The following is a 20,686-nucleotide window of genomic DNA, read 5'->3' on the forward strand; positions in this document are numbered from 1 at the left end:
ATCTTGAACAAAATCCTTATTTCTCTAAGTATTGGTTTTTCCCATATGTAAAATGGAACAGTAATAACTACTGTTTTTGGGGGGAAGGGAGCAATGAATAAATAAACTAGACATAGTGTGTGGCACTTATTTAGTAAGTACTCAGCGAACATTAGGTGTTGTAATTATTACTACTGCTACTACAATTACTACTATGTTTATATAAATATTATTGACATTTTATTTTCTGATACTGCTGCTTAAATTTTTTGAGTTAGTGGGTTTTGAGAATGTGATAAAAATATTATAAAATCAGAAAAGTACATAAATACATAACATTTTAGTTGCTGGCACTGAGGATAATAAATATCACTTCAAATGGAAACAACACAGGTGGTGAATATTGGAAAATAAACAATCAATACACGTTTATATAACAACCAAATAGAAATTTGTAAGTTAATAAATGCTGCTGGAGTAAGGGTTAGTATTTGAGAAGGTATTTCTTAAGATGATGTTCTTTAACCATTTTCAAATCAAACAGTGTGTTGATTAAACTGCATATTCCTGGGCCACATCTTAGGAACATTCTTGGAGGATCATGGGGCTTCTTGAACACACTAATGTTTGAAAAAAAAGATTTCAAAATAATTTTAATACATTTATCGTAGAAAGTTTATTTTCTTAATTATTCATAGTTCTGCATAAATGAGTTTAAAATATGAAGGATAGTATATATTTGATCAATAGTGAGACAGGGAAAAGAAGGGAAATTATGTAGGTGTTTGTGAATATAGGTAAAATGAGTGATAAAGTCATCTGTGATGGGATCAGATTGTATTGAAACACTTTCACTAACTATCAGACTCTGAGTAAGAATTACTTAACCCCTCTAATCCAGTGAATATTAATCTGAAAATGAGGATAATAAACATTTTTATAATGGGCCTGTTGTGAGGATAGAATGAGATAATGTATGTAACGCGTAAGCTCTCAGTAAATGTTAGCTGATTGGAGTTCGTGCTCAGTAGCATGATCCCTGCAGGGCTCTGCGGTATTGTCAGTATAATGCTCTTAAAGTGCCTGCCTGATTAATCTCACCTGCCCTTCGCCGCCAAAATGAGCTTCTCCCATTTGAATTGTTTTCTCTACCGTTTGCTTCATGGTAATTATTCCCTTCTGTGCTTTAATGCCTTTTAGCAAGGAGCATACAGTAGAAATGTTAATATCCACTTTTTTGATTAATTAATATAGAATTCTTTTTCTTTTATCTACACTTGGCATGTCAATTTTGCTTATAAGCTTTTGCATTTTAATTTAGGAGCTGTTTCGAGCTCTCTTTTTTCTCTTTCCTTACCCTACCTGACCAAGATATTTTGAAGAAGTGTGTTTACTCTGGAAGTTTCCTGTTTAAGTTAAATGTCTCTGCCTAAATGAAACTAAATTTATAAGTTAAATTTGTTTCAAAACGAAAAATCTTACTCTGTATTCTAAAACCAAATATGATTTTTAACATCTTCTATTTTTTAAACAAATATTTGCTTAAAATACTTTATTTCTTAAGCTTGACTAATCGAGAACTGACTACGTGAATATACAGTTATGAGAGTTCAGCCCATTTATTTTAAAATTGCATCCTTTCACCTCCTAAACACTCAACTATGAAACCTAATGCAAATACTGTATGAACATCTGAGGTAGATAATTAAAGTATAATTAAGTTTAAATACCTTAGTGAAGGAGTATAAAAATTATTTAAATTCAATCGGCTAGTACATTTGCAGTTTTCTTTTATTAGGTGTGAAATCTAAGAATCCCCTGCCAACTCTTGAGGGCTCAATCCAGAATGTTGAATTGAAGTACTGCAGCACATCATTGGTCAAATGTGCCTCTGGGACCGTGGGATCAATAAAAATTTGTGCCAAAGCCCCAGGTATGTGCAGCTGGACCGTGTAAAACTTTATTGCCTGTATAGGAGAATTGGCCTTGCATTTTACAAGGAGCGGTACTGAAACAAGAATTTACTCATTGTTCCTATGAATCAGAGGGTTTACATTTTTTTATTTTACTTAAAAATTTTTATTAATTGTGCCAGGATGATACTTCTTTAATAAATGAATTTTTATTTAAGAAAAAAACTTTGCATAGTTTTAAGAATGGTTACAAGGGATAAAAATTAAAAGACAGTTTATGCTTGTATTTTTGGGAAGAATAGTGGGTGTTGATATATATGACACATTAAAATTAAATTAAAATGTTGTTAGTATAATAAAATTACACAGAAAACCCAGCTGTTTTTCAATTTAAGGTTGTAATTGACTTCACCTTCCTACCAATACTTTATTTCATAATATTTCCCTTAAATTATTTCTTATTTAAATTTTTTTCAGTGCAAACTAAACTTCTAGGTAAGTTTAAAGATAAGGTGCAGATTCCATTGAATATTTGAAACATAGTGTGTTCAAATTGTTTTCTTTTATAAACTTTTTAAACATGTTCTACATTGATTAGCTAAATAGTAATGTTTATTTTTTAAAGATTTAAACGTACTTCTAATTTTATAATTTTTAAATATAACTACATGTACAGCTAAAATTACCAAATATAGTTGAAATGTTATAATGTTAGTATATTTTAAGATCAACATTTTCAAACATCCTCAGTCTGTTCCTGTATTTTATTTTATAAGATGTTTTCTCATTAATGTTTCTATTCAGGTGACAGTGGGAAAGAGAAATTGATTCCATTGCTTCAAGGTCCTTCTGACACTAAAGACCTTCATAGCAGCAAGTGGCTCAATGAGATCAGAAAGCCAGAATCTCTCTTAGCTCCAGATTTGATAGCCTTCACAGTTCAAGTTCCCCAGCATATGGACTACTGCCACAATTCTGGTAAGTACAAGCATCAGTATTCTCTTAGATTGCTTTTTTTTTCAGGAAGGCTTTTAAAATTAGACTTTAACATTTTGTGTCCATTGTACTTTCTGCAGTTGTGCTCTTTGAAAATACAAATGAGGTATTTTTGTATCATTTTTGATAAATGATGGGTTTATAAGCAATAATGGTTTTATTCTATGTGAGAGAGAATTCAGTTGTGTGTATAGCAATCTTAGATTTATACCTACTACATCCAACTGAGTTTTAAAATATACCGTATCAAGTAATACGTAGAAAGGAGTAAAAGAAATACAAAATATTAGAAAGACAAACTATTTTTCATGAGATAGTAATACTTTGTTGCCCATAGTTTTCCATATTAAAATTACGTATTTGGGCTTTCTGAAGCTTTGCAAAAAGGAAGAGATGTTGATGGTGGAACCAAGAAAAAACTTAAGAGGTCAAGATCTGATTTCTTGAGTTATATTCTTCCCTGGAAGCACTTTGCCTATAATCAGTTTCATTTTATTCAACACCCTATTAGCAGAGCCACACCTTTCATATTGAGAAGAGCTATCAGAAAGATCAGTGAAAACTGGGGAAAAAAGATACGGTTAGTAGAGACCAATATCAGCAGTATATGGTTAGTAAAGCCAAGGTGGTCACTCAGTGAGGCTAGAAATAAGGTAGCTGTATACAGATTTCTTAAAAGGATAGGGAGTCTGAAGTTTTTCTTTAGAATTAATTGGCCAACTATTTTCAAATAGTTGCCTAAGAGTAAAGCTGTTAACATTAACAGGTATTACGACTTACAGGAAATATGTTAAACATTACTGTACTAAGTTCAAAGTAGAAATCATGGAAAGATTTGTAATTAACTGACTAGACAGAGACTATATGGAAGTGAAGATTCAAAGTGTTGCACGAGTGCACATACGTAGGGACACAGAAGACATCCACATCAGAAACTGGTCATAGTATTGGAAAGGTAAGTCTGAGGACCCACTGCCAACGTGCTGCTAAAGACACTCAGGAAGAAGCGAGCCTGTGTGAGCGGGTGTAGAATCCTAAGAAAAAACGTGAGGTTGAGGCCAAAACCCACACTAAGAATGTGCCTGTGGATGAGATTTTATAGTATTTTAAGGCAGGGTTTGGTAAACATTTCAGTAAAGGTCCAAATAACTAGTATTTTAGGCTTTGTGAGCCATATGGTCTCTATCTCAGCTATTCAGTTCTGCTGTCATATCACAAAAATAGCCATAGGCAATATATAAACGAATGGGTGTGACTGTTCTAATAAAACTTCAATTCGCAAAAACTGGAGGGGGCCCTGGCTGGTGGCTCAGTTGGTTGGAGCGTCGTCCCGTGCACCAAAAGGTTGTGGGTTCGATCCTTGGTCAGGGCACATTACCTACATTGCAGGTTGGATCCCTTCTCAGGATGCGTAGGGAAGGCAACTGATTGATGTTTTTCTCTCCCCCCCTTCCTCTCTCTCTCAAATCAATAAAAACATCTCAGGTGAGGATTAAAAAAATATATAAATATTTATAAAAAACTGGAGAGGGGACCAGATTTAGCCTGTGTGGTTTAGCTACCCACCGTGTTTTAAAGAGAAGAGATTGGTGTTTAAGTAAACATCACAGTTTTGTTAATGCCTATTTAATTGTGTTTTTTTTTTTTTTTTTTAAAAGGGGCAGTTGTCATGCCCTTTTTTTTTTTTTTTTAATATATCTTTATTGATTTCAGAGAGAGGAAAGGAGAGGGAGAGAGAGAGATAGAAACATCAATAGTGAGAGAGTCATTGATCGAGCCCACAATCCGGGCATGTGCCCTGACCGGGAATCGAACCCTGATCTCCTGGATCCTAGGTCGACGCTCAACCACTGAGCCATGCCCGGCTGGGCTAATTGTGTTTCTTAAATATGCTTTTGGTAAGCTTCTTTATGTAATTACTCATATAGTAACTTTTGATAGGTATTGCTTTCAAATCATCAAATCATTGAAATGTCAATTGAAATGACCAGACCATCTGGTTAGAATTTTGATATCTAAGAAGGGAGTAAGCTTGTTTATATCTACCACATATTCTTAAGTTGGAGAGGGACTCTTTATTTTTTGTTTTGCCACATACAGTTAGAATGAATCAATGTGTCAAACTTATTTAAATAATCAGATATTTCTCATAACAATATTCATATTTTTTGTAATCTAAATGCATTTCTTGGGTCACAAAAATGTTGCATTCTAACCTATTATATGGGCCTAGAAGTAAACCATTGTAAAAAATTACAGCTATGATATTTCTAGGGTAAAGTTTTACATTTTTTCTTGATGCTAAGGAAATTTACCTAGTCTTCATCATTAATGTTTAGTGATATGTTTATGGATTAATGTGTTAAAGTTTAATGTGATCATGTGTTTAGTGCTTTGAAAATATTCCTTTGGGTATGTTTTAATCCTAAAATGTAATGCATTTTTATTTAAACTACATTCACACACTTTATTTAGGGTATTTTTTAAATTAAATTTTTTCATTCACCTTCATACTGCCACCCACATTCATGGCTTAGGTATTTATGATATGGTTTTGAGGGAGCTCATAAACATTAATTTTTAAAGCCAGTTTAAAAATATTGATTATTCTTATGTTCCTGTAACAAGATTTGAATTGTAGGTGTACATGTTTGTGTATATATATAACTGATAGTATAGACAAATCATAAATAAGTTTTAAATGAAGAAATAATTTATTAACAATTTGTCAAGACTTTACTGAAATATCACTCTTTCAGCAAGTACTTTTCTGGCTATTGTATATACATTTTTTTCCTCTTTTTCTTACACACATGTGCATATGCACACACGTAGAAACATACTTATTTCCCTACTCTTCTTTAGTTTTTCATTGTACTTATTGTGAGAGAGAGGGGGGAAGAGAGAGAGAGAGATAAATGGCAATGGGTTGCCTTCCAGTACACACCCTGACCGGGGATCAGACCCTCAACCTAGGTATGTACCCTGACTGGGAATCAAACTCGCATCCTTTCAATGTATGGATGATGCTCCAACCAAATGAGCCACACCAGCCAGGACTAATCCCCCTCCCCCCCCCACTATTAGAATTCATGCTTCATTTGGTCAGGAGTTTTTGTCTTTTTTGGTCACTGCTATATTCCTAGTGTCCAGAACAATATCCCACATTTAGTATGCTATCAACCAGTATTTAATGAATGGATGAGTAAGTAGTGATTATATTTCCTTTTTGTTTTTTGAGGCTGGAGCATTTGAGGGAAATGACGCAGGAGTCTTCCCTAATGTTTAAAAAAGATCCTATGTACTTAAACTCTTCTAGATGAACAAAAATTAAAGGGAAGTACAAGTAATGTCTGCTGTTCTTTCACAGACAGACAGGTGTCCAGGTGAGGTTGTTAATGAACTTTCCTTTTGGCTTTATAGAATTTCAATGAGGTATTTGAATGTAGAGTAGTAAGTGCATTTTACAGAACTTGGTGATCATTCTAACTGGCTTCTGCCTCTCAGGCCATGATGTGTGCAAGACAGTTTCCTTTATGCATGTGCTCCCAAATCCAAGGTGGAGGATTGAAACTGGAAGCTGGGAAATGCTGTGATGTTATGTAGAAGTCAGTTACGAAGTAAGTTTTGAGAGTAGCTTAGTTAGGATAAAGACGCAGAGTTTTTTGACTCTGACTTCAGAATGTGAAGGAATAGACAGCTTTAGAATGTGAATTAGGTTTTATATGACTGAAAAAAATATTCATGGTATCAGTGAAACTCATTATAAAAATAGTATTACAATTTAAAAATCACTGTCATATGAATTCTTATATTTGTTTACAAAATAAGACTGTATTTAGCACAGCAAATGTTATTTGTGTCTTACAATGGAGGAAAGAGAGGCCTAGTACCTAGCATGTCAGACTCTGAACTTGAACCTGGGGCTTCTAACTATATAACATTTTCCCACTGTCCTAGGCTATTTATATTTATCATCTAACCTTAGGGTCTAAATTGCTAAACATTGCATCCCTCAGCTTTAAGAGTCCTTAACTTTAAGGAGCTCCTTTCTTACTTCATATTAAACATTGTCTGAAGAGCCACACTGTCATGGTTTCACAGCATTGCTTTCTCTTTGACGTCTCAGCAGCTCCCTTTGCACTCTCCTTTCTTCCACCCTTGGTTGCATTCTCTACTCCACTGACTCTGATTACCACGAAGTAGCAGTGGAAGCATCTGTGGGAGTCTAGAGTGCTAGCCCACAGTCTATATCCATTGTTATATTCATGGGAACCATTTAATGACACTTCTGTTTCTTACATTTGTGTAGATATTAGGGGTCCAATAAAGAAACTAGATGCTGCTTTGGCTCCTTAAGAGGTAGAGGCACTTGGTGACTGTAACTGATGTATGTAAAATATTTTAAAATGGGTTCTAAACATTTTTCTTTATTTTATCTTTTAAATATAGACTTTGGCTCTTCTTCGTATGCTGTATTTTGCCTATGATTTATAACAGGTTCTGCTTGTTAAAAAGTTCTGAGTCTTTGTTAATGCTGGTATTAATGTCTATATAAATTTTGGGTGTGTGCTATTTATGAATATAAAATGATTACAAAGTACCATAAACTTAGAATAAAGGAAGTTAGAAGTCATCCATTTTAATTTCCAAGTCAGTGTTAAGAGTCCTCTCTATGTGTCTCCCTTTCTCCATGTGCTTCAGATATCTTGGCCTTCTTTCAGTTTCTTGGTGGTGATTCTGCCTTTGCATGTGCTGTTTTTTCTGTCTGGATTCTCACAGTTCTCCTTGCCCTTTCACCTTATCTCTGTTTAAATCCTGCTCAGTCTTAAGGTCCTAGCTCAACAACTTCCTCTTTAGGGAAACCTTCACTGACTCTGCTGTCCCCTTCCCCCAACAACAAATCTGATTAAGTATCTAGTATCTCTGTTACATTAATTTTCATAGGTCACTGTACTTTCGTAACACTTCCTGGCAGAGTGTATTTATGTAGCTGTGTGATTTGAATGCTGTCTGTCTCCATCCTTTGACAGTGAGTTCTGTGAGGACAGAGGTGGTCACTGGCTGCTCATCATCATCTCCAGGCCTAGGCATTACTTGGCACATAGGGAATGCTTGAGAGATCATTTGTTCAATGAATGAATGTATTTGACAGATAAATAGTATGTTCTTAATAAATTGAAGCCTCCTTCCTTTTTCTGTCCCTATGTTTCTTCCTCTTCTTGTTGTCGGTGGAAGTGGAGTTCTTGGAGTGCCATGAGGAAGAGAATTCCCTGAGGCCCCATGGGAGGATGGAGACTCGTGGAGGGCTTTATTGATGATGTAAAAATTAAGGGGTTTCCCTCCAAGGCCCCATGAAGTCCAGCAGGAACAGAATTAAGGCCACTGCTCAGAATTCCTGTTCCATATTAAAGTCCAGTCCAGTATAGCGTCTGGCTAGTTTAGCTTTGTTCCCAGTTGCAGTCTGTTGCTTAAGGCCACATGGCTCTGGAGGTGAGTGCTCTGGCGAGTACAGGTCATGGAACAAGAGAGAAAAGGGAACGGTGCAAGGGAACTCCTTGGGCATTTTAACCTTCCAAGATTTCACGTGCTTGCAGTGGCTCCACCTGTCTAGCTAATCCATTGATCCCCAGGCTAGACTGATAGGGAAGCACCTTCCCTACATCACCCTGACTTTATTGCGCATGTGCCCTTTGTTTGATCCCTTCCCCCAGTGGTCTGCAGGGAATGAACTAGTGGTTTCCTGTGGAGTGTGAAGCTGTCTCTTCCTGGTGAAGCTGCCCAGATGACCATGCTTATAATGTTTGGCCTCCCCTTTGCTTTCTTCCTGCTGTGAATATTAATTAGCTAATTATGACGATAGCACTTTTACTACTTCTGTGTATGTCTCCCATTGGAGAGTATATCTACCCGTGTCTATCTTTGTTAGACAGTTTTAATTACCATTGTATCCTCTTTTCATTGGACTATAACTGGCATTTTTTGGGGTCTGGTTTTAGTCCTAAAAGTGACATGAAATAATTGATCAGCCCTAAATATACCTGACAGAACCCATTATTGTCTTATCTTTCTTAACTTTATTTCCGTTTCTCAGTATTCACCCTCTTTAGTCTTTGGCATTTGTCATATGACCCTACCCTTTCTGTTGCAACTGTAGTCTCTCTTGGCTTTCAGGTGTTAAGAGATAACTCTTTTTAAGTCTTTCACGTTTTTGCATATCTTGTGAATGAAAGTGCTAACTACCCTTTGTTCTTTAAGGATGTTTGTGTCTGTATTAACTGCTTTGGAAGATAGAGCTACTATCTCCCTTTGAAGGCCATGGAAGGCATGCTTACTGCCTATTATAAAAGATTAGGTTCCTCAGTTCAGGGTTCATCTCTTATCATGTATCCCACTGTATGTGCAGGCATCCTTTAGGATACATTTTTGTTGTCACCTCTGTGGAACCTGGGGGTAAAGGAAACTGATACAGACTCATGCTGCTTGCTGTGTTATGAATAATACAGTCCTTTGACTTGGGAGTCTCCTATCTCCTACATCATTCAAGACACAGTTTTAGGGTAAAAATCTTAGGCTCAGAATTTTTGACACCAAAACAGTGTAGCTCCTGGTTCTCCTTGCTGAATTATCATTTCCCACCTCAAATATGTTTCTTTCTTTTGTGCCTTAAATATAAGTCCTTTCCAAGATTGATTATGAATTGGTTCTCATCTTTCTATTTGGATTATATACTCAAACACTCCTATTTTCAGCAACCAACCATTTATTTTCTTTTGAGATCCAGAATCCAAATTTAAGCTGCGTTTTGACCATATCCCTATGTATGTTTTCGTGGTGCCTGATACATTTACAACAATATAACCCTCACCCTCTTCATACCCCATTAGTCACTATTTCAATTAGTGGCACCATTAAAACTTCCCTTTTAATACTGTCAATTTCAGCACTAGCTCAATTCTCCATCCTTCTCCTCCAAATATGGTAGATGTTCCACAAAAGCTTTTCTTTTTTAAAATCTAAATAGTCCAGCCTAAACATACTAAATTTACTTTAGTCATTTCCCATGTGATGTGCCTTCAGATTCATTGCTATACTGATTACTTCCACTACATGTTTGAAAATGTCTCTTTTAAAATTTAATACCATCCAACACATAGCACATAGTACGAAGTGTATTTCCTGGATTTTTATAGTGAACTTACATTTAGTTACTGTTTGTCTTGAGTTCATGTGTCACTGGAAACCAGAGGTGTTTTTTCACATACTCTAAAGACAGTTTTCCATATTTTATCTGTCTACATTAGTTTATGAATTTTCGTGAAGAATTTTACACTTATCCCTATGAAATTTCATCTAATTGATTTTGGCCCACTGTTAATAAAGAAAATAACTTTTAAAGTATCTTCTTGGCTTGTACAAACTGCTTATACAAGAAGAATGAGATGAACATACTGTTTTGCGTTTAATATGTAAAAGGCAAAATATTTCTAAGATTAGAAAATAGAATTATGCGGTTATTATATTATTATAAAATAATGGAAAACAAGTGTTCCTCCTGGACTGTCATTTAAATATAACCCAGTCTTCCTATTTCCCACTGTAATCAGTTTTAGAAATAAAGTTGTTAACTTTAGTAGATTATCCTATTAAAAATTATTATAATTTTTACCCATCAAATATAGGCAACTTTTGATCATTGTTATTGAAAGGAAAGTCACTATTATAATTCTGATCTCTGGAAATTCATAGTTGAATTGGGTGTTGGTTCTCTCTCTTGATTAAAACATACTAGTAAACATATACACTCTTATTTCACCATTCAGAACTGGTTGGTTAACACATGAATTGGGAGTTTTTTAAATGGAGCCAGTATTTTAGATTGTAAATTTTAATTTATGAAGATTTTTTTTTTTTTTTTTTAATCCAAAAAATTCTCCTCACAATGTAGAACTAAGTGAATTGCCTTGAAGTTATATTTTTAGTATTTTTGACAGGACACATGAGTAAGAATGCTTATATATTGTAGCAATTAAAGACAATTCACATTTGTGGTTTGGGCATAAATGTGTAAAAATTATACCCATCTATCTTATTACATTTCCTCTTTCCTCCCCGAGGACTTTACTATGTACTTTATCTGTAATTGTTGCCAGTTTTCTATCATGTTCCCACTGGGCTTCTGGTGCAAAAAATCTTATCCTCTTGATGACAGAGCTTGCCTGAATGATTTCATGCTCCTAGTATTTTGTTCACGGGAGTTAGGGGCAAAATGTAACTACAGCTGAACAGAGCGTCTATTTTTGTAATTTTGGAGTTTAGACTCTGTTATTGAAACTAAATGAAGAGATGCAGGTGTTCTCCAGTCCAAGCCCTTTGGGAGTTTTGATGGTAGATGCTTGAAAAGAAAATGCATGTGTTTCCAGAGTCAAACAGCAGCTGTGAGACAAGGATTTATGTTTTTCTCAGAACTTTGGGATTTCAAAATGTTACATTTAATCACAAGCACAGAAAGGGGAGCAAATGTTAAAGATGTTACACATAAAAGTAAGTTTACTGATCTCTTTACCATATGAACTAGCTGTGGGAATATAGGAGCAAAGTGATTTTTAATCATAATGTAAACAATTTCTAACGGATTATGATAGTTAACCAGAACATAGCTTTTTGACAGTGTTGCATTTGTAGCACAGAGAATTTTTTATCCTACCAATTAAAATTATTTTTCTGTTTACACACACACACACACACACACTCTCTCTCTCTCTCTCTCTCTCTGAAAGGTTTGTAAAATATTTACAAAATGCATTTTGATGATAATTACTTTTGGAAAAAGTTTAATAAATATTTTGCCCAGTACAATGTTCTTAAGTACAAGAAATGTAAATTTCTGCTTAGAATAGTAATTAAGGGGATTTACAGATATATTGAAAACATATGTCTATATATATTAAAGCAGCTATATATTTAAAACTTTTTTTTCAAATCAGGATGTTAGTGTATGTTGTTGTTGGTTCTGAAATTCATCTTTATTGAAGTAAAGGAATACATTTAGTGCTTCTTTGCCATTCTCTTTTTTTTTTGGCTTTTTAAAAACTGTAATCATACATTTGTTTGTTTATTCAACATATTCATTGCAAGTTTTCTGTGTGCAGAAATATGATGCACAGAAGTCTTCGCTGTAGAGAAGCTTCTAATACATTTAGGAGAGAGGCATCTAAACACGAAGGCTGAATGAATGAAGGAAGGAAGGAAGGAAGGAAGTATAAAAAGGCTTATGCTCTAAGTTCGAATTCATCCATTGTAAACTGTATTACTTTGAGCAAGTCAGCCTCACTGAGTATTGGTTTCTCATCTGTAAGATGAGGACATTCTTACCTGGTTGCTAGGATTGTTGTGTAGATTAAATTAAACTGTATCCTCAGGTACATCGTAAACTGTAATACGTAAGGCAAGCATTAAGTATTAATTACTCTGTACAATATGGTACTCTGTATTCACTTTCATTCACAACTGAAGGTTTTTTCTTGAGTCTTGCCCTTTCCTGCCTTGTTCTCTACATCCAACCGATTCCTCTCCACTTTAAATTCTTAAGTTAACTCTGTAAGCCTGTGGGTATGCAGTTGTGAATGTGGGAGCAGCAAATCCTTTACTTAGTTCAAGAATCTAACCTCCTTCCAGATTGAAATGTCTCCTGAATGCATGATGCTAGGAGTCAGGAACAGACTCCAAAGCGACAGGAAATTACTTTGCTTGCTCCTTTGAAAGGTCCCAGATTCTGGAAGGAAGCCAATGTGACAAATCTCTTGAGCCTTGTGGGTGACCAGTTGTTTCCCTCATTTATTGCACAAGGTCAAAATTTTTACATTTTTTACTGCTTGTATAGTAAAAGGAAACTGGTATTCAAAGTAAATATGTAGTACCTTCATTTGTAAATAGTAAATTACTATGCAAGAAATATTCCAGGTTGTGATGGACTTAAAGTGAACTCACCATAAAGTGTGTAGTGTTTTGTATACTTTTATATGGACCAAAAAGCTTATTATTTTTAAAGTTTATTTTGTATTTTAGAAAATGACATGTCTTTAAGGTAAGTTTTTATTTTTGCATTTCCTGTCGAGATTTTGAAGTTGACTGTAAGTAGCTGTCATATTGGCCCAGAGAAGAGTACGAAGCCTTAGTGAACCAGTAGGGGCTGATTTCAGAAACACTTGGGAATGAAATTCACAGTAGTACTTTCTACCTGCCTCTTCCTCTAACTGTTCCATCCCTCTAGAAGAAACCTGATTCCACAGATAGCTTTTGCATCCCTTTAAGTCAATATAGTATACTTAGGAAACATCCTTATGTCATTCCATTGTTTTGTAAATAAATGATGTGGGTCAGTTGAACATTAATGTGTGAGAGTTTGAGCAATTTTCTGAGCGTTTTTGTTTTGTTTTATTTTTACCTTCTTTTGTTCAGATTTTTGCTCTTACTCCCCCCTTCCTCTTCCTCCTTTCCCAGTTACTCCCTTCTAAGTGTCATCACAACACTTTGACCATATCACATGGCAAAGAGTCCTAACGGTCTAAGGTTTAGGGATCATGACAAGCACATGATAGGTATTCAGTAAACAGAGTATGGACCAAAAGAAATGATTTTGCCTTTGGGCATAGCCATGAGTCTATAGACCTGCACCACTTTATTTCTAAGTTGGTCTTGTGAGAAAAATGTAGTCTAGATTTGGCCTGTTAAAGAATAATTTTTAAAAAAGTAAAACCATGACTTTCAAACAATCATGTTTCAGACAATCATGATTGTCCAAAATAAAATGGACAAATGGTAAAGATTTTAAAAATAATTTTCAATGAGAGAACCAGGCAGTTCAGTTGCAACTAGATCAAAGAAGAATTGAATAAAAAGAGGCATTTATAGATTAGTGATACTGTAACAAATTTGAAAATGGATACAAAACTATCTTCTTCCACAGAGTGAGTAAGGGAGGTCAATTTAACTTCTACTTGAAAGAATTTATTTGCATTTATAGTCGAGAATAATTTTGCATAGCTATCAGTTACTTACAGTTTACAGATGTAAGAAAGCTCAAAGGCAGTGAATGTTGCAGAGTCCATAGAATCAGACTCAGATAACCTGGAAGGGCCTACTCTAAACAATGCCGAACTTTTATTGAAGCCAATATTTTTCCTACAAGCCTTACTGAATTCCAGATGGCTAGGCTATTTTTAGTGTGGGTGGTTTAAATATAGAGGCAGGTCAGAAATAATTGTGAGGTAAAGATTCAGTACATGGAGGGAAAATTAAAGGGAAATAACGCCACCGGCAGAGGGCAGTGATAAAGTAACAGTTTCCTCATGTCCAAAAGAGGTATTGATTGTTGAATAATTGTGGGCTAATTCTAACTTGAGTTTAACTTTTGAATCTTGTCATATTAACTTCCCTTTAGCCGGGTGCTTCAGTCACTTATGTACAACTTTCCACAGGCTTTTTGTGTTTGTTTTATTCGTGTTAAGTAAATAAATGAAATGTTCTAACATGGTTTTTAGGTAAATATGTGTTCTAATTTACTGAAAAGTTTTCCTGGGAAAAGTAATTATACAACAGGTATTTGAATACCTACTCTGTAGGCACTGCTTTACGTATTGAGAGAGAATGTGTATGTGTGCGTGTGTGTGATACACACAGGAAAGAGGGATTCCTAAACTTTTGCAGAAGTAACATTTTCTTGATTATCACATTTTTATTTCATTGTATTTTTTATGAGAATTAACTGTTATATAGTATTATCTAAATTATAAGAAGCCTTTCTTCTACTGTAAAAATTATATCTTACCTGATTTTTTTTCTGCTTAAAACATGGAATTCTGAAATACTGTGGAAGTATTTGCAATAATATCGTAGACAAAGTTGTCAGCACTCAATTACAGATAATTAACAAAAACAAAAACAGAAATATACTACAGGAAAATGGCCAAAAGAGGCAAAAGTAAAATGCAAATATTCAAAGACACATGAGAAAATTTAAATCAACGAAGCCAAAGAAATGGATATTAAAACAATACGAGGGAACAATTTTTACCTGTGAAATTGATGTTTAATAATTTTTAAACTGAAAGGTGAGAAATTTATGAGATGAGCACTTTCATGGAAGTCTGATAGGACTATGCATTGATACAGAGTCTTTAGAAGTCAATTTGATAAAATACTTTAAGGACCTTAAGAGTGGTTATCCTTTGATTATACCACTTCCAAGAGTGTATCCTAAGGGAGTAATCCAAGATGCATTTAAAGACTAGTATTTAAAATGTAAGGGTTTTCCCATCAGCTTATTTATAACAATGACAAATCATCTTTGTTGTCCAGTACTAGGCATATTATAAAATAGAATATGTCTGTAGAAGAACTTCTTTAAAATCAGCCAATAGAAAATATTTTTCATAGGAAAATGTTTCTATTAAGAGCTTGTGTAAAAGTAAAATAATAAACCTACATATATTAAAGTTATATGTAGTTTTTAAACATTTTTCAACATGCATATATGTTTACATCTATATTCATGTATTATACACAGAAAAATTACTTTAAAAAAATATGTTTTTATTGATTTCAGAGAGAGAGAAACATCAATGATAAGAATCATTAATCAGTTGCCTTCTGCATGCCCCCAACTGAGGATCAAGCCCCTAACACAGGCATGTTCTCTGACTGAAACTGAACCATGACCTCTTGGTTCCTGGGTCGATGCTCAGCCACTGAGCCACAGTGATTATCAATGCTTCATGGGATTATGAGTAATTTTTCACTCATATTTATTCTCTTTTATGGTATTTTTTGTTGAAAGTACTACAGATATCCCGTTTTCCCCAAATACCCCTTCTACCCTACCCCTAGGCCTTCACCACGCTATTGTCTGTGTCCATGGGTTATGAAATATGCATGTAAGTTTTTCATGTAATCTCTTCCCACCACCCACCCCCGCCTTCCCTCTGAGTTTCATCAGTCTGTTCCATGCTTCTATGTCTCTGGATCTGTTTTGTTCATCAGTTTATTTTGTCTTTAGATACCACATGTGAGTGAGATGATGTGATACTTACCTTTCTTTGACTGGCTTATTTTGCTTAGCGTAATACTCTCCAGGTCTCTCCATGCTGTTTGACTCTAGAATTTATACTCTTAACCATTACACTGCATAGCAAAGACTATGGAGAAATTCAGATCTTAAATCATTGATTATTTAGTTCATTGAATTCTGTTTAATTTTTTTATTGACTGCTAGCTGCATGCATGACACTGCTAGAGATTGGTATAAAAAGGTATTCAGTACAGGGCCTCATTGAGTAGTGTACACATACAGTTAATTCTAAAAACAAGCTTAACCTTAACAAATGCTGTAATTGATTGGGAGAAAAGTACCTCTATCTGAAAATAGAGGGGAAAAATTATTTGAATGGAAGAAGGGACCACTGAGTGATATTAGGAAAGGTTTCTCAAAGGAGGATTGATATTTAAACCCAGAATGATAGAAGACTGCATATGAGTTGAAAATTTTTATTGTTTCAGCATTGCAAATACCTTCAATTGGTTTATATTGTTTGTGCTAAATGTTTGGTAATTAGTATTAGTTCAAGTCTATATTTTTGTAAAAGTATAAAATGTATAATTTGTTAAAATGTGTTTAGTATATAGTTATGGTAAGGCAGTTTTTCTTCTTAAGTATTTCAATATATCAATAACTATAAGCAGAATATCATGCTTACAATTTTTATTCTATTTTACAATGTGATTGACATACTTGTAATTTCTGCATTTGTTTTCCAAGACATTCTAAAATTAAGTATTGGAATGATTATATTATATTTAATTTATGTGATTTAGCTTGGAGTTAATTATTAAGTAGAACTTAATTTTTAGCCTTAGAAAAACAAATGCAGAAGTTAATAAACCTTTTTTTAAAAAATTATTGGATTCATTGTTAACAAAGCATAGCATAGGTAATCCTCAGTCAGCCTGTGAGAGGGATGACTTAACACAACTGCTGATGCCTACGGAGTGAGACATCTTTATCAAGTTAATACCAGAAGCAGTCGTGCCCTACTTGAATTACTCATTTATAATAGCTGAACAGCAGCCTGCATGTGGACTTTGAAATCCTGGGAAAATAAGATGCCTGCATACATCCAAATGTTGAAAGCCTCTACTTCTCAGCAGCTGGAAAATGTTGAGTTCTATTGTCATCCACTAGGTTTTTGGCCTTCTGGGAGATGTGATCAGTTTAATTACTGACCAGCTTTATTCATTACCTTTAACGATTATAACCTCTCAAGTCAGCAACCCTCTGAAGTTTTTAGCTTAAGTCATGTTTAGATATTGTATATTTAAAATTTATAAAATTAATCACATAGACCAAGATGTTTTTACTTTGCTTAAGTTTCTCACATATACTAAGATCACTAAAAACAAAATCATTTAGATATAATAATAAAAATTACTTTGTTTACTTTAAATGAAGTCTAAAATGTGTTGTGTCTTAGGGTCACATATTGCTTTTCTTGGGTAAATTTTATATATTAGATCTATTTGTGTGCAAAATTTTTAATTTTTTTCTAAAATACAGTTTGTCATTTATTTTGAGTTACAATAGTTATGAGCAAAGCAAACTTTGTAATTTTGGGGGGTTTTTTGCTTCTATTTTGATGTCTAGTTCAGAAAGAATTTTTAGAAAATAGGGAGATAGAGCATGTTATATGAAGGAACAGATGTATCTGCAACTTTGAGGCTGTTACTCTTGAAGTCTAGCTATGGAATCCAGTATTTGTATAAATCACTTGATCTCACTTTGATTGTTTCTTAATCTAGTAAGTGAATCTAGTAAGTGATTGCAGTGCCAGGCACTGAATACCTTTGTGTCACTTGTCCATTGTATAAAGACATCTGTTTAAAGAGGTCATCGTTCATGTCATAAGCCAAGTGAATTTATTAATTAATTTTATTGTTATTTATTAAAGTGGTTTTCAGGCAGATGACATTATTGTAACAAAATTTCTGTATTATAACAGTGTCGAACAGATGGAAGTAGAATTGAGGAAGGCCCCATATGGTTGACGGCTATGTGCAGTGTTGAAAATAATCATGTTTGACCTGTTTCTTTTTTTAAGTTGATTTTGGTTAAAAATATTTGTCAGTATTAAAAAGTTAAGATACCATCCTCATTGACAAACTGTTGATCACATATTAGAGGTATTATGCTAATGGACATACTTAGAAGATTTTACAGGTATTTATAATAGCTAAGCAGTAGAAAAAAATTAAGAAATACATTAGAAATTATACTTTGTTAATACATATGGTAGTTTTTAGCTTATGTAGTAACTTTATGCAAAGATTAATGATATGCCTATGAACAATGTAATTGGAAAAGAGGTAATGAGAGAAGTATATTTTGAAATGTGCTTTTAAAAAGGTTAAATAATAGATTTTTATGATCAGAAGGGATCTGTTCTGAATTTAAAAGAAAGGAAGAATCTGAGTGGTCATAAATCATGCTAAAATAAAAGCAACAGAGCACATATATACAGGGTGGGGCAAAAGTAGGTTTACAGTTGTATGTGAAACAGTTTATTCTTGTATTATTATTTATTAGTTGTATTATTTTCCATATGAACAACTATATGTATATTGTAAATATTTATTAAGACTTAAAATGGGGTTAGTGTTGATTCACTTGCCTTTTTTGTGACTCTATCAATTATATATCCAGATATTACATTGCTACATAACATTTCTGTGCCAGACCAGGTTAAGTATATGAAAAGCATATGCTGTTCTAATACCCATAAATTTTTAATAAACTTGCAGTCATGTTCATAACTTTTTTTGGGTAACATTTAGAAATGTGGCCAGCTATTTTTGTTTTCAAACTAATGGATGGGTTTTTGTTTTTTAATTATTTGTATGTACTGACCAGGTTTACATAACAGATATTATTACTCACTGTGTTCATATTGAATAATATGTAAAATCATGTGCCACTTCATTTTTCTTTTTTCCAGAATGAAAATGTCCTTTTATTCTTACTATGTTAAATGCTTAATGCAAAATTAAAACACAACAAAAATACATAGAAGTATTATGAATCATCTAAAACACTGTGACCTAAAGATTAGATAATGTTAATATTTTGGTAGACATCCTTTCAGATATTTTTTATGCTTGCTTAGATATGTCAGTTTTCAATCCTACATGATTTCCTGTGTGCGTTCACTTCTGTACTTGCTTTTTCACTCCCCAGTGTTTAAAGCAATCTTTCCATGCCAAGAAACAGAGCTTCTTGTCCTCATTTTAAATCACATTGTAGCACTGTCATATGCCTACAATGCCATTGTCTCCTTGGTGGAAATTATTATTGGTGGATATTATGATTTTTCTAAATTTGTATTAATGTAAAAAAATTATGAAAACAATTTTGTAACATTTATCTTTGTGAAATTGCCTAATGAAGTAAATTATTAAAGTCATGTTTTATTTTGCACTTTAGAACCATTAAAGTTTATTTTTCAAATAATACTAAAGAAGTATAACTACAAAATTTAAAATGCAAAGAATTATAATGTCTTTCATGTCTATATCATAGTTAATACACTTTTGTTTATAAGGGTTTTTTTATTTGGAAATTTCCAAGTTGTCATGTGAATAGCTTAGTCATTGACATATAAGTTTATTTTTCCTAGAAGGTTTTAATGCTTTAATTCTACTCTCGAAATTAGTTCACAAACCATCTCTTTAATTTCATTTGCCTAGCACTGTTTAGAAAGAGATTGGACTTTGGAATAACGCAAACCTGTTTTCAAATACCTGCTTCCTTTAATTGTCTTTATGACTTAGAAAATTTACTTAAATCTCCCTAGTCTTATTTTCTCATTTGTAAAATTTATAAAACAAATTCACTCCCTTACAGGGTTTGTTTTAGAGATTAAGGGTAGTAAATACAAAGAACTGACATGTACTGCTTACGTTTTTATAAGGCTTAAGTAAAATTATGTAGGGGATGTACTTAATGCTGTTTTGGAAAATACTCTTTTGTTATTACTAGCATGTTTTTATTTTTATCAGTAGAATGATTTCACACTTAATATGGTATGTTTCAGTTGGTTATTCTATTGTGTGAACCTTATAGGTTCTTTTCTTTATCCTTATATTTAAAAATAAATTTATAATTAACCTGAGCTAAGTAGTTTGCTTTGCTCATCTAGGAGCATGTGTCACAAAGAAAAGTTTTATTTACAAGACCAGACTTACATGTTTCTAAATCTTTTTCCATTTTTTCTAATCCTATTTTTCTCTACAGCTGCCTGATTGAGACCCCTTTAGGCAAACCTCGTGTGTGTGTGTGTGTGTGTGTGTGTCCGCGCGCGCGCTCAGCATGAACACCATTCTGCAGGGCTCCCTCCATTGTAATATTCTGTGCCCAGCATTGGATAATTTTAGTCAGCTCTGTAAAGATAAAATGTTAAATTGTTGTTAACCCCAAACATTTGTAGTGCCAACATTTTCCATGAGCAGCAGGTGAAATTTTGGCTATCTGTGGAACATTTTCTCTTGGATAATTAATTCACAGGCACGTTTAGACTCAGCATTTTCAAATTAATTTCATTCCACGCCTGCACTTTGACCTGTGTTCTCTGTATCCATGAGTAGTGGTATTATCAGTCTAGTCATAAACTGGCAATTGTCTAAACTTTTTTCTTCCCTTTTTCCCATCTTTCCTATTTAGGCAGTTGCCAAATCCTATGACTTTTCTATAA

At 33.8% G+C, this 20,686-nt stretch overlaps 1 protein-coding gene across 4 annotated transcripts in view; it reads left to right on the forward strand.

The window, feature by feature from the left end:
- Window positions 1-20,686, forward strand: part of VPS13B (vacuolar protein sorting 13 homolog B) — a 454,216-nt gene that overhangs the window by 104,005 nt on the left and 329,525 nt on the right. For all 4 annotated transcript variants that reach the window (XM_087825303.1, XM_087825300.1, XM_087825302.1 and 1 more), the window contains exons 18-19: window positions 1,778-1,912; window positions 2,697-2,870. In XM_087825303.1, the coding sequence (XP_087681429.1) occupies window positions 1,778-1,912; window positions 2,697-2,870 (309 nt within the window). The remainder of the gene's footprint in view (window positions 1-1,777; window positions 1,913-2,696; window positions 2,871-20,686) is intronic.

Source organism: Miniopterus natalensis, chromosome 16, assembly GCF_054644295.1.
Source record: "Miniopterus natalensis isolate mMinNat1 chromosome 16, mMinNat1.hap1, whole genome shotgun sequence".
Taxonomy (NCBI): domain Eukaryota; kingdom Metazoa; phylum Chordata; class Mammalia; order Chiroptera; family Miniopteridae; genus Miniopterus; species Miniopterus natalensis.